Here is a 12,311-nt window from a genome sequence, read left to right as displayed (position 1 = left end):
GTGTGAACGTGACGAGGGTGAATGTTGTGTGTATCAGAATGTAGGTGTTGTTCGTAGGTGTTGTAACACCCACGACAACATGCAGCGGAAATTATACTTTTAACACACTAACATGTAACTGGAACAATAGTAATACGAGAGACGAGTCAGATAATTATGCACAAGTATAAAATACTTGTGCGGTGCCTTAGGGCAAAATAATTCACTAGAAAAACTTGTGAGTTTACAAAAACCAATACTAGTGAAAGAATAAAACAACTCTCTCAAGAAGGTGAGTAACAAATTGCATCCTAAACCTCTAACAAACCGTATAATCAAAACAATATGGGATGCATCAACTGAGAAGTGAAAAATCTTCAAAACTCAACACTCTAATCAAAACAGTGATTAGGTGTTGTCTTCAGATGTTGTCAGCACTTCGCAGCAACAAGCTTTCAACGACACGAGATTTGCTTTTCTCGGAAAACGTCTCTGCGTATCAATTCGTCTCTCACTCCAAAAGCACCAGCACCGAGTTCAATATCTTCTCCTCTTATTTATACCCACTTCATCCTTTTTCCTATTAAACATGGAAACCAATTTCATTAGGAAAAAACTCTATTGAAAATAAGGATACTATATCTTATAGATAATATCTTGAGTCTTTTGAGTCCACACGAAATCATACTCCAGAAAGGCAAAAATACTAAGGATATTATCAAAAGGAAAGTAATTGATAAGGAAAATATATCAAGGAAAAAATCAAGGAATAAAATTCCTTTCAATCTCCCCCTTTTTTGCCTTTCTGGACAAAACCAGTAAAAATGGTAACTCCCCCTGGATTAGTCAACCAGTTGTTGACTCCCCCTGAAAAACAAACCTAGTAAAATTTGCAAGTTAGATGTTGTAGGTTAGATGTTGCAACACTCAGATTATAACATCGATTAGTTCAATATCAAGGGGGAACTAAGAACATAACAGAAGCAGTTACGGCACACCAATGTCAGAATTTTATGAACTATAACCACAAAAGCATCAGTTAGTTTCCTTCACTCCTGTCCGCGTCATCATCAGCCATTTTTGTCCCACTAGTCCCAGCAGCAGTGTCTACTCCCCCTTTTTGTCCAGAATGGAGACTTGCCGCGAGCAGAAGCTCATAATCAGCCACTTGATTTTCATAATGCTCGATGGTCGCCCTAGCATTATCAATCTGTTGTCGACCATAGGCGATTTGAGCACGAATGTAGGAGAGGGACAGTGTAACATAGCCAGCAGGAGGTGTCGGGGGCAGACTCGAAATGTCAGGCAGAGGGTCAGATGTTGTTTCACCAGTGTGGCCAACATCTGCAGCAACACTCGAACCCATCCAAGGCAAATCGACTTTTCTGTTGCCTTTGAAGTAAGCTGGGGAAATCTTCAGGGAATCACCAACAGGGCAGAGCTCTTCATCAATATCCGGAATGAATCCTTGAGTTTCCAGGATGCCATAGATGAGCGAAGGGTAAGGAAGCTTGGTTTTCTTGAAATCCCCTTGAGCGTATTGCACTGTATTCTGAAAAACCAGCTTCCCAAAGTTAAAGGCACGCCCGGTTCCAATAGCGAATAGCATGATGGCCTGTGAGCGAGTCACGGTGGTTGTGTTGCTTGATGGAGTCCAGTTCCAAATAGAAGTTTTATGTAGAACAGAAAAGAAGGAGGTGAGATTTGCAGCACTCAATTTCTTGGGATGATCAGGGAAAATTTTGACCACACCTCCAGTAAGCAAAGTGGTAACATCATGAATATCCAAGTCCTCTTCAGCCTCTTCAACATCTGGGGTGTCATAAAATGCATTGATCACGGCTGGTGAGAAATTGTAAATACGATCCCGAACGAACACTCTGCCGTATTTCACCGAGTCTTCATCGGCCACACTCCTCAAAAGATTGCAATAGAACTCCAATACCACTCTGCGACAGTAGGGCATGACTGCAGTGACAGTTGAGAGCAGCCTTCGGCTCTTCAAAAATTCAATCAGATTATGCTTTCCATACGCATCAAAGTCAATGTTTTTCTCTTCAATCAACTCTCGATGAATAAATATGGGCCACAGTGCCAAGGCCTCTTCTGAGTAAAACTTCGGAGAGAAAGACTTACTGAGATCATAATCAGCAGAGTCAGTGTTGTGGGAGGTGTTGTCAACATCCTCCTCAACACCGGGTGCATCAGCAGCTGCATTCTCAGAGGACTCGTTAGCTTCAGAGTCAGTGTCCTCAGACGCATCATCACCTTGTTCCTCTGACTCAAAATCAGACACAGACGAAGAGGAGGAGGAGTCAGAAGCGCCAGGCCGGTTTTGTTCAAACTCCTTCATCATTTCTGAATCAGGTTCTTCCTCCCGAGCCATTTGTCTCTTGGCCGCTTTATCTTCTTTAAGCTGAGCAAGAAACTCGGCCAGTGATTGCTCATCGTCTTCAGGCTCATCAGGAACCCTTTCTTCAGAAGCATCTTGACTGTCCATTACTGGGTGATGTTGTTGAACACCAGAAGACGAGCCACTTTCCTTCGCAGCAGTAGTTGGTTTAGGGCGAGCCACCAGCTCAAAATCCTCATCATTGGAGTCGTCTCCAGATGAGAAATCAGGGTCCAGAATAAAAGGGACGGTGGATGCCCTTGGTTTCTTTGTAGGAACAAAGTCGGGGTCAAACCCTGCTTGTCTCTTTGACGTGCGACGCATAGGGACAGGGGGGAAAGCTCTCTTCACAGCCTCAAAATCTGGTGGATTTTCAATGTCGATTGCATTCCCGGGTGCACCAGGAGCAATAGTTTCCAGTGGCACTGGTTCTTCTGGTACACTGACCATTGCCATCCCCTCCACATTGGTTTCGGCTGAGGGTGTTGAGTCAGGTGATTTTTCCCCCAAACTCGCAGCCATTTCATTTCTGATATCGTGACGATCGAAGCCAGCCATCTGTAGAATAAAGAACACAAGAAATAGTGTGGAGCGAAGGGTCACAAGAAAATTCGAAGACAGAGATAACTTTTCGCAACAAATGAGTAATGAGAGCAGGACAAAATTATATACTGTGCGAGAAAATAACAGACGATAAAGTTGTTGCATCATCCATTCCTGAGTATTTAAGCATATCCCTCCAACGGTAACATTCTCTCAACCCGTAACCGCGGCTTCTTTCCAAATCAGAATTTACGCTCATCCAACGGTAACTTTCCGAGCCAGTGTAATCATTAAAAAAAATCAGGCAGAATGAAACGCCACATCGAATTACCCCACTAACCGTTAGATAACAATTTATTTCGAGATTGGGTTGGTTGGGGTTTTTCTTCGTCTTTCATTTGTCAAGAACTGATAGTCCACTAGACATGATAAATTTACATATCAGCAATATGAATAACTTAAAATTTATGCCTAAAATGTGAAAAAAAATTGAGATATACATGCAAGTGACCAAACTGTGATCAGCCTGTACTTGGGTGTTGGCAGCACCTCTTGGCAACACTCACTCGTGAGACTAAAACTTTCTTGAACCCTTTTAATTTAGACATGGTAGCTCCCACTCCAGAGGAACGGTCTTCATAGGACTCCTCTAGGTAGCTTTTTCCATCTGTATTTTGACTTAGAAGTGGTAGCTCCCACACTAGAAGAACGGTCTTCATGGGACTCTTCTAGGTAGCTTTTTCCATTTTCTTCCAAACAATTTTTTGTTCAAATATTCTCCTCTTTTCTATTTTTCACCTTATTGCTCAACAGTTTTTCAAGTCATTATCTGCATAGGATAAAATCATGTGGAACACACACATCCGCAACAGCTTTATGACTTATATTGAGCACACTCCACACCTTAAAGGATTTTGTTAGAAAGTTTGATTCTCAACTGAGAGCACACCATTCAGTAACCGACACTTTGTACAGACTTCACACAAAACTGAATGAATGAAATATGCCTAGCATCCTAAAAGTAAAATGCACATGCATGCTGGGTGTTGTCCATAGGTGTTGTAACACCCAGGACAACATCTGTGAGTGATCATTGTGCACACAGGCTGAGAGACTTCCTTAGATTGGAGAATCTCTCAAAATCCAATGGTTTTGTAAAGATATCAGCCAGTTGGTTCTCAGTTCCAACAAATTCCATTCGAATCATACCCTTCTCAACCAAATCTCGAATAAAATGATGTCTAATGTCAATGTGTTTTGTTCGAGAGTGTTGCACTGGATTTTTTGAAATGTTAATTGCACTCGAATTATCACAATATACAATTAAGGTGTCACTGTTGAATCCATAATCTTTAATCATTTGATTCATCCACAACAGTTGTGAACAACAGCTAGCAGCTGCAACATATTCGGATTCAGCAGTGGACAAAGACACACAATTTTGCTTTCTGCTATACCATGACACCAAGTTGTTGCCAAGATAAAAACACCCACCCGTGGTACTTTTCCTATCATCTAAATTTCCAGCCCAGTCAGCATCACTAAAGCCCACTAAATTGGTGTTTGTTTCTTTGGTGTACCATAAACCTAAGTCAACTGTTCCAGATATATATCGCAAAATTCTTTTGACAGCCTTTAGATGAGTGACTTTAGGATCAGCCTGGTACCTAGCACACAAACATACACTAAACATGATGTCGGGACGACTAGCACTTAAGTAAAGAAGACTGCCTATGATGCTGCGATACTGAGTGTTGTCAACACCTGCAGCAACATCGTCTTTGGACAATTTTTCAGTCGACCCCATTGGAGTTTTCATGTGCTTAGTGTTTTCGGCAGAGAATTTCTTTAACAAGTTTTTAGCATACTTGGATTGACATAGAAAGATACCATCGTGCATTTGTTTGATTTGCAATCCAAGAAAGAAACTTAATTCTCCTACCATGCTCATTTCAAATGTGGTAGACATGCACTCAACAAAATCATCAACATGCTTTTGAGAAGAAGCACCAAATATGATGTCATCCACATAAACTTGACACACAAGTATATCATGCTTAGACTTTTTAATAAATAGAGTTTTATCAACTTCACCTCGTTTGAAGCCTAAGTCAAGCAGAAATTCAGTAAGCTTGCCATACCATGCTCGTGGAGCTTGTTTAAGCCCGTACAATGCCTTCTTCAACTTGTAGACATGGTTAGGGTGGTGTGGATCTTCAAATCCTTTCGGTTGGCTCACATAGGCTTCTTCTTTCAAGATGCCATTCAAAAAGGCACTTTTCACATCCATTTGATACAATTTTATGTCCATGTGACACGCAATAGCAAGCAAAAGTCTAACCGATTCAATCCGAGCAACAGGGGCAAACGTTTCATCAAAATCAATTCCTTCGATTTGAGTATACCCTTGAGCAACTAGCCTTGCTTTGTTTCTCACAACAATTCCAGATTCATCAGTTTTGTTTTTAAAAATCCATTTGGTTCCAATAACATTCACATTATTAGGTCTGGGAACCAAATCCCACACATCATTCCTAACAAATTGTTCAAGTTCCTCATGCATCGCATCAACCCAAAATTCATCTTTTAAGGCTTCACTTATATTTTTGGGTTCAACGAGTGAAACAAAACAGGAGTGACTTACTTGAGAGTACACGGAAGTCATGCATACTAGTCCCATCATTTTCCGATAGTCTACCTTCTCCTTTCTTCTAGTTTGCATTCCTTCAAATGTTTCTCCAATGATCTGAGATGATGGATGATTTTTCTGAATCTTGCTCGGAATGTCAATCCCATCATTGGTTACACCATCATCATTTTCAGTATTCTCTTCTGGTTCAACATTTGATTCTGCCAATGCAGGTGTTGTCTCAGGTGTCACAACACCGGGTCCAACATCTGTGTTAGGCAGTGTCTCACTTGTATTCAGGAGCCCATCAACTTCATCCTCAATTGTTTTTCCTGTTAGATCTCCAAGACTTGCCACTTCCATTGGACCCATAAGATCCATGTGCAAGAGTTCAAGACACCGTGTTGTCCCAAAGTGTTGCAACACTTGGTGGGGAACACGTGTTTGCTTACCTTTTTGACATGCACCACAAACATACGGAATTCCAGAGGATAGATTAGGCATACCTCTCACAGCATCGTACTTACCAAGATTCTTTAATGTCTTGAAATTTGCATGTCCTAATTTTTGATGCCACATGTTTAATTCGCTCACCTTTGAATGATTGCTCACTATGTCTTCTCCAAGTTGATAGCAATTATCAGCAGACCTAGTACCTGTCAAAATGCGAGTATTAGTCTTATCAAACACTTCACAATTGTCTTTATCAAACTTAACATGCAAACCGTCGTCACAAAGTTGACTTATGCTTATTAAGTTTGAGTTAAGCCCTTCAACATAGAGCACATTGTGTAGATTAGGCAATCCATCAGCATTCAAGGTTCCTTTCCCAGCAATTCTTCCTTTAGCACCACCACCATACGTCACATGACCACTCCTAAGCTCAACAAAGTCAATCAGATGGTCTTTAGAACCTGTCATGTGGCGCGAGCAGCCACTGTCAAAGTACCATATTCCTGCAATGTTAGTCTTTAATGAAGTATAAATAACAGAACATTGAATCTGTGCCTTTGGTACCCAAACCATTTTTACCATCGGTTTTTTGTTGGCAGTGTTGCGCCGGGTGTTGTACAACACCCGTGACGACACCTGTTCAGATTCCCATCTCTTGTAATCCTCTCTCAGTTTAAAACAGTAGGGTTTGATGTGTCCAGGTCTGAAACAGTAGTGGCAGATAAAGTGGCGTTTTCTAGATTTAGACTTCTTGATAGACATTCGCACTTTTGATGGAGCACTCTTTTCAGTATGTGTGGTATTGGGGGTTTCAACACTTCCTTTCACAAAAACAGTTGGTTTTTCCTTTGCATTGGAAGATTATCCAGTTTCGAACAGACTATTCGAATAACCAAGTCCACCCTTATCATTCTGTCCAATCATCAAAAGTGAGTCAAGTTTGGATGAACTTGAATTCATCTTGGCAAGTACCTGAGTTGCTTCTCTAAGTTCTTCCTTGACTTTGCATAATTCCAGATCTTTCTTGCTCAAGATTACTTCAAGTCGTGATATTTGTGACTTCAGCTCAACGTTCTCTTTGGAGAGAATTGCATTTCCTTTTGTTCTTTTGATCCAGTCTTCATACAGTTCTTCGTACATTGACTGCACACTTTCTAGGGTGACTTCATCGTCATCAACCTCTTGTGTTTCGGACTGACTTGACTCCCCAAGGACTGTCGAATTAAGACATACAGAATTCGAAGCGGTGTTGCGACCAGGTATTGCAACACCTGTGGCAACACCCAAAGGATTGATTTGCATTGAGCGTTTCTCCTTGATCACAGTAGATAATGATGTGTGATTTTCAGATTCATTTGATCCTTGATCATCTTCAGATTCTTCATCACTCAGGGTGATAGTCATGCCTTTATTTTTCTTAAGACGATTGGCACACTCATTGGCATAGTGTCCATATCCCGAACACTCTCTACATTGCACTGAGTCCAGGTTCCTGACATTAGATTGACTTTGCACTTCGGTTTTTGGTCGAACCTGTCCTTTCATAGGAGTAAATTTTTGAGCTTTTGTAAAAGTGGTGTTATTGGGCAGCTCAGATTTTTGCCCAATTCTCTTCTTTTCTCTCATAGTTTTCAAGTAATCACCAAATTTTTTAGTAAACAGAGAGATCGATTCTTCACCTAAATCAGACTTATCCACTTCTTTAGATAGTTGAAGAATTTCATCATATGATTCGGTTGAGGCTTCAAGGGCTATTGTCTTCCCTTTATCCTTTTTCTGCAGATCAAGATTCATTTCAAAAGTTCTTAGGGAACTCATGAGTTCATCCAGGTTGATGTTTGAAGTGTCTTTAGATTCCTCAATGGCGCAAACTTTGACATTGAATCTCTCAGGAAGAGATCTCAGAACCTTGTTTACCAATCTTTCGTTTGGTATGGGATCTCCTAGGCCATGTGATTCATTTGAGAGTTGTCTCAACCGGCAGTCATACTCAAGGATGGACTCCTTGTCCTCCATTCTCAAACTTTCGAACTTTGATGTCACCATTCTTAGCCTAGTTTTTCGCACACTTGCAGATCCTTCACAGTGTTTCTGGAGTATCTCCCAAGCATCTTTGGCGCATACACTGGTGGTGATTAAATTAAACATCCTTGTGTCAATAGATGAAAATATCGCATTGAGAGCCTTGGAATTGTAGTTTGAAGATTGCACTTCATCGACAGTCCATGCACTTTCAGGTTTGAGCCGTGTGTCTCCATCAGCATCCTCGAGTTTCGGTGGACTCCAACCATCAAGTACACGTTGCCAAGCTCATTCATCAATGGATTTAATAAAAACCCTCATCTTAACTTTCCACAGTGCATAGTTTGATCCATCCAACACGGGAGGCCTAAAAACAGTATTTGTTGATCCTTCCATAATTCCTTTTCACTCTGAAAACAAAACAAAACAGAATCTCACTTAGTAACGTCAAGTGGAGGCTCTGATACTAATTGAAAGTTGAGTTTCCACAGTGTGAACGTGACGAGGGTGAATGTTGTGTGTATCAGAATGTAGGTGTTGTTCGTAGGTGTTGTAACACCCACGACAACATGCAGCGAAAATTATACTTTTAACACACTAACATGTAACTGGAACAATAGTAATACGAGAGACGAGTCAGATAATTATGCACAAGTATAAAATACTTGTGCGGTGCCTTAGGGCAAAATAATTCACTAGAAAAACTTGTAAGTTTACAAAAACCAATACTAGTGAAAGAATAAAACAACTCCCTCAAGAAGGTGAGTAACAAATTGCATCCTAAACCTCTAACAAACCGTATAATCAAAACAATATGGGATGCATCAACTGAGAAGTGAAAAATCTTCAAAACTCAACACTCTAATCAAAACAGTGATTAGGTGTTGTCTTCAGATGTTGTCAGCACTTCACAGCAACAAGCTTTCAACGACACGAGATTTGCTATTCTCGGAAAACGTCTCTGCGTATCAATTCGTCTCTCACTCCAAAAGCACCAGCGCCGAGTTCAATATCTTCTCCTCTTATTTATACCCACTTCATCCTTTTTCCTATTAAACATGGAAACCAATTTCATTAGGAAAAAAACTCTATTGAAAATAAGGATACTATATCTTATAGATAATATCTTGAGTCTTTTGAGTCCACACGAAATCATACTCCAGAAAGACAAAAATACTAAGGATATTATCAAAAGGAAAGTAATTGATAAGGAAAATATATCAAGGAAAAAATCAAGGAATAAAATTCCTTTCAAATATAAATAAAAACTGGTTTATAACTCATCTGTCAAATTCTCCAATTTAGAACGAATTTTTAATTTCGAGATTTAATTGTAATAATTTCCTCGTAAAAATAACTCCTTTCGAAAATAATAAATAAAAAACAAAAAAATGCACATAATTTCAGGCGCATTTTGTCATTTTATTATAATCAAATATTGTAGGACTTTATCTATATAATGATTAATCATAAAGATCACTTTGAGTTCAAATTCGAAAAACACTAATCAAATATCAATAATACCTCAAGATTAGTTAAGTGTGCGTGTGCATTAATTGGTGACTAATAAAGAGTTCAAAAATAAAATAAACAATATATTGTTCATAATTTGGGGATATGATTAAAGTGAAAAGTTAAATATTCTAAATCCAGAAAGTTTCGTGCGTGCATGCCCATATCTCACGTGCTTGACAATATAATATGCATGCAGAGTTTGTGTTAAAGAAATTTTTTGTTAATTAAGTTTAAGTGAATTAGACGATGGATAAAGTAAATTAATTTTACATCATACGCCATTTCTTGTTGATTAATTGGATGGCCCGAAAATTTTAAGCCATCAAACTTTGTTATTTAATTTGGTGTGTTTTATATATATGCATCGAAGCTCTGAAACCTTGCCTTTTCTACCACTGCGCGTTCGGTCAATCAGTCGCCAGAGATGGTCTTTCTTGTTTATTACCATTGCCAACACCAAGATTTTTCACTCCCTCCAAGATTTATTTATTTATCCACAAAAAATGAATATGCCTTAGCTTGCTCTTCGCTCACTGAATAATAATTGATTTGCTCCCATTTCAGTGATTTCATTTTCACGTTTCCTCTTTTTGAACTTTCACGCTTTCTGCCACAATTTTTCTCTCTCAGTCGAAGTGCAAAGTTCTTTCTTGTTCAAGGATCACTTGTGCTTTTATTTTATTCATTTCTTTTTTGGGGATAAATAGGAGTCTGCTGTTCTGTTTCTTGAGGAGAAGTTGGTTTTGTACAAGCATTTGTTGCAGAAAAGTAGGAGCAAATGAACGGTAGATTTGGCACCATTATTAATTCCAAGAAACCACCTTTGTTTCCTCAAAATGTGAGTTTTGTGTTTGTATTTTACAGTCTTGAAGTTTATCTCCTCTCTCATATTAATGGGAACTGTGAATTTGTCACTAATCTTGGTGACTTTTTTCTCTCCAAGAAGCCATTTTGTTGCTCAGTAAATGATAAATCCGAACCTTGGCAGGGGAAGAAAAGGGAAATGGAGGGAGGGAAACTGCGAAAAGCGGACAAAACCAGGGCGAATCGGCGCCGGTCAGCAACAGAAAGAAAACTGACCTTATCAGAAGATGTAAACTTACTCCATTCTCGCAATGAAAGCTGAAACTTGGATAAGATTCAGCCATTTTTTTTTATCTGTTTTGATCGTGTTTGTGTTTTGTTTCTGTTTTTGTTCTAATTTTAGCTCAACATGACAGGTTGATAATCTGAAGAAGAAGCTGAGACAAGAAGAGAATGTCCACAGAGCTTTAGAGAGAGCTTTTAATAGACCTTTAGGAGCTCTGCCTCGTCTTCCTCCATATCTCCCTCAATATGTAATCTCATTTTTATAATTCGAAATTCTGATTAAGGGTGCAGGCAATCCTCATTTGATCTGGTTAACACAGTGTAGAATGCAGAATACGAAATATGTTCTGAGTCTGGTTATATTTTCTTGGTAAGTCCTAGATGAATTGGTTAATTGATTTGCTGTTTGGTGCATTATATTGCAGACACTCGAGCTTCTAGCCGAGGTGGCTGTGTTAGAAGAGGAGGTGGTTCGGCTGGAAGAACAAGTGTTGAATTTTAGACAAGGCCTTTATCAGGAAGCCGTCTGCTTGTCCTCCAAAAAGAGTGCAGATGATCTGAGATCATCCTCGGGTAAAAGGCACTCAAGATCCTTGTCACAAAGTGAAACTAATTCAGGATCAATCATCGCGCGGCCTGTTTCTCGTCTTTCAAGGAGTTCTACGACTAGAAAATCGGACTGTCTCATTGATACTGCAAGTTCTTGCTCTGAGACAACGAATGGGAAACAACTTCGGAACATTTCGGCTTTGAATTTAGAAAATGGGTTCTTAAAAGAGAATGGATCGGCGCCAGATAAGAAGTCTATGGTTATAGGTTCTCCTGTGAAAAGGCAACAAAATACCGACTCAATAAATAATGATAATTCCCTTAAAATGCAGGTATTTTATTATTTTGTTCAGACAGGTAGGAGAAAATATTGCAAAAGGTAATAATAATCGAAGACTGAGTGCTAAACGATATGATACTTTGCTGCAGAATAGAGTTGTAGAGCATGCACAGGAGAGCTCCACAAGTTATGATGATCATATGGAGAGTGAGGCGAATAGCAGAAGTGCTTGATCAGTATCTTTGTCAGATTAAGTTCATCAAAAGGAAAAACTATGTATTTGGAGTCCTTTTCTTTTCTAGAAACAAGTGAATTTGGTGAAACTGCCCTTGAATCAGACCTCCGGGATCCTTACTTCAATTCTTCTGAATTCAAGAAATGAGACGTGGGTGCCTACAAGCATTTTTATGCAGTGGAAGCTGGTTCATTTGATCCCAATGGGAAAACAAATGCATCGAATTGTAGACTTGAGTATGCACTTAACTTAATGTTTCTTGCCGGTAGCGTAGAAAACAGTGATAATAAATTTTTCTGTTTGCATAAAATTAAGGATTCTTCTTGACAAGCTAGCCTATTTGAAGCTGGAGAGTAAAACCATCAGCCGAAGCTTGCTTTCTGAATAAATGTGTACAATTCGTGCATCATGAATATAAGCTGCGTCTACTCAAAAAGGAACTTTGATAGATAATAGGATGGCATGCTGCAATTCTAGTCCTTTTTAATATCAATACATCAAATTTTCAACCATTTTTAGAGCACGGAATACCCGAGAGTCCATACATGATTGTAGCACTGGCACAAAAGGCAAGCTTTTTCTTTAATTTGAGACATATTAATTAGATATATAATAATAAAATATG

The 12,311-nt window shown here is 39.3% G+C and overlaps 1 protein-coding gene across 2 annotated transcripts; it reads left to right on the top strand.

The window, feature by feature from the left end:
* The first annotated feature begins 9,897 nt into the window (after window positions 1–9,897).
* Window positions 9,898–12,177, top strand: LOC140822629 (uncharacterized). Of its 2 annotated transcripts, none has more exons than XM_073183436.1 (5): window positions 9,898–10,371; window positions 10,522–10,626; window positions 10,754–10,870; window positions 11,048–11,503; window positions 11,606–12,177. In XM_073183436.1, exons 1-5 carry the CDS (start codon window positions 10,312–10,314, stop codon window positions 11,642–11,644), a joined length of 777 nt encoding a protein of 258 aa, XP_073039537.1. In that variant the 5' UTR covers window positions 9,898–10,311; the 3' UTR covers window positions 11,645–12,177. The 2 variants fall into 2 exon arrangements, with proteins under 2 accessions (XP_073039537.1, XP_073039536.1); XM_073183435.1 differs by having other exon boundaries at window positions 9,901–10,371; window positions 11,601–12,174.
* The last annotated feature ends 134 nt before the right edge of the window (window positions 12,178–12,311 follow it).

Source organism: Primulina eburnea, unplaced genomic scaffold (genome assembly GCF_022965805.1).
Source record: "Primulina eburnea isolate SZY01 unplaced genomic scaffold, ASM2296580v1 ctg973_ERROPOS1174311, whole genome shotgun sequence".
In the NCBI taxonomy this organism is placed as follows: Eukaryota; Viridiplantae; Streptophyta; class Magnoliopsida; order Lamiales; family Gesneriaceae; genus Primulina; species Primulina eburnea.
This window is presented reverse-complemented; position numbering and strand designations above follow the sequence as displayed.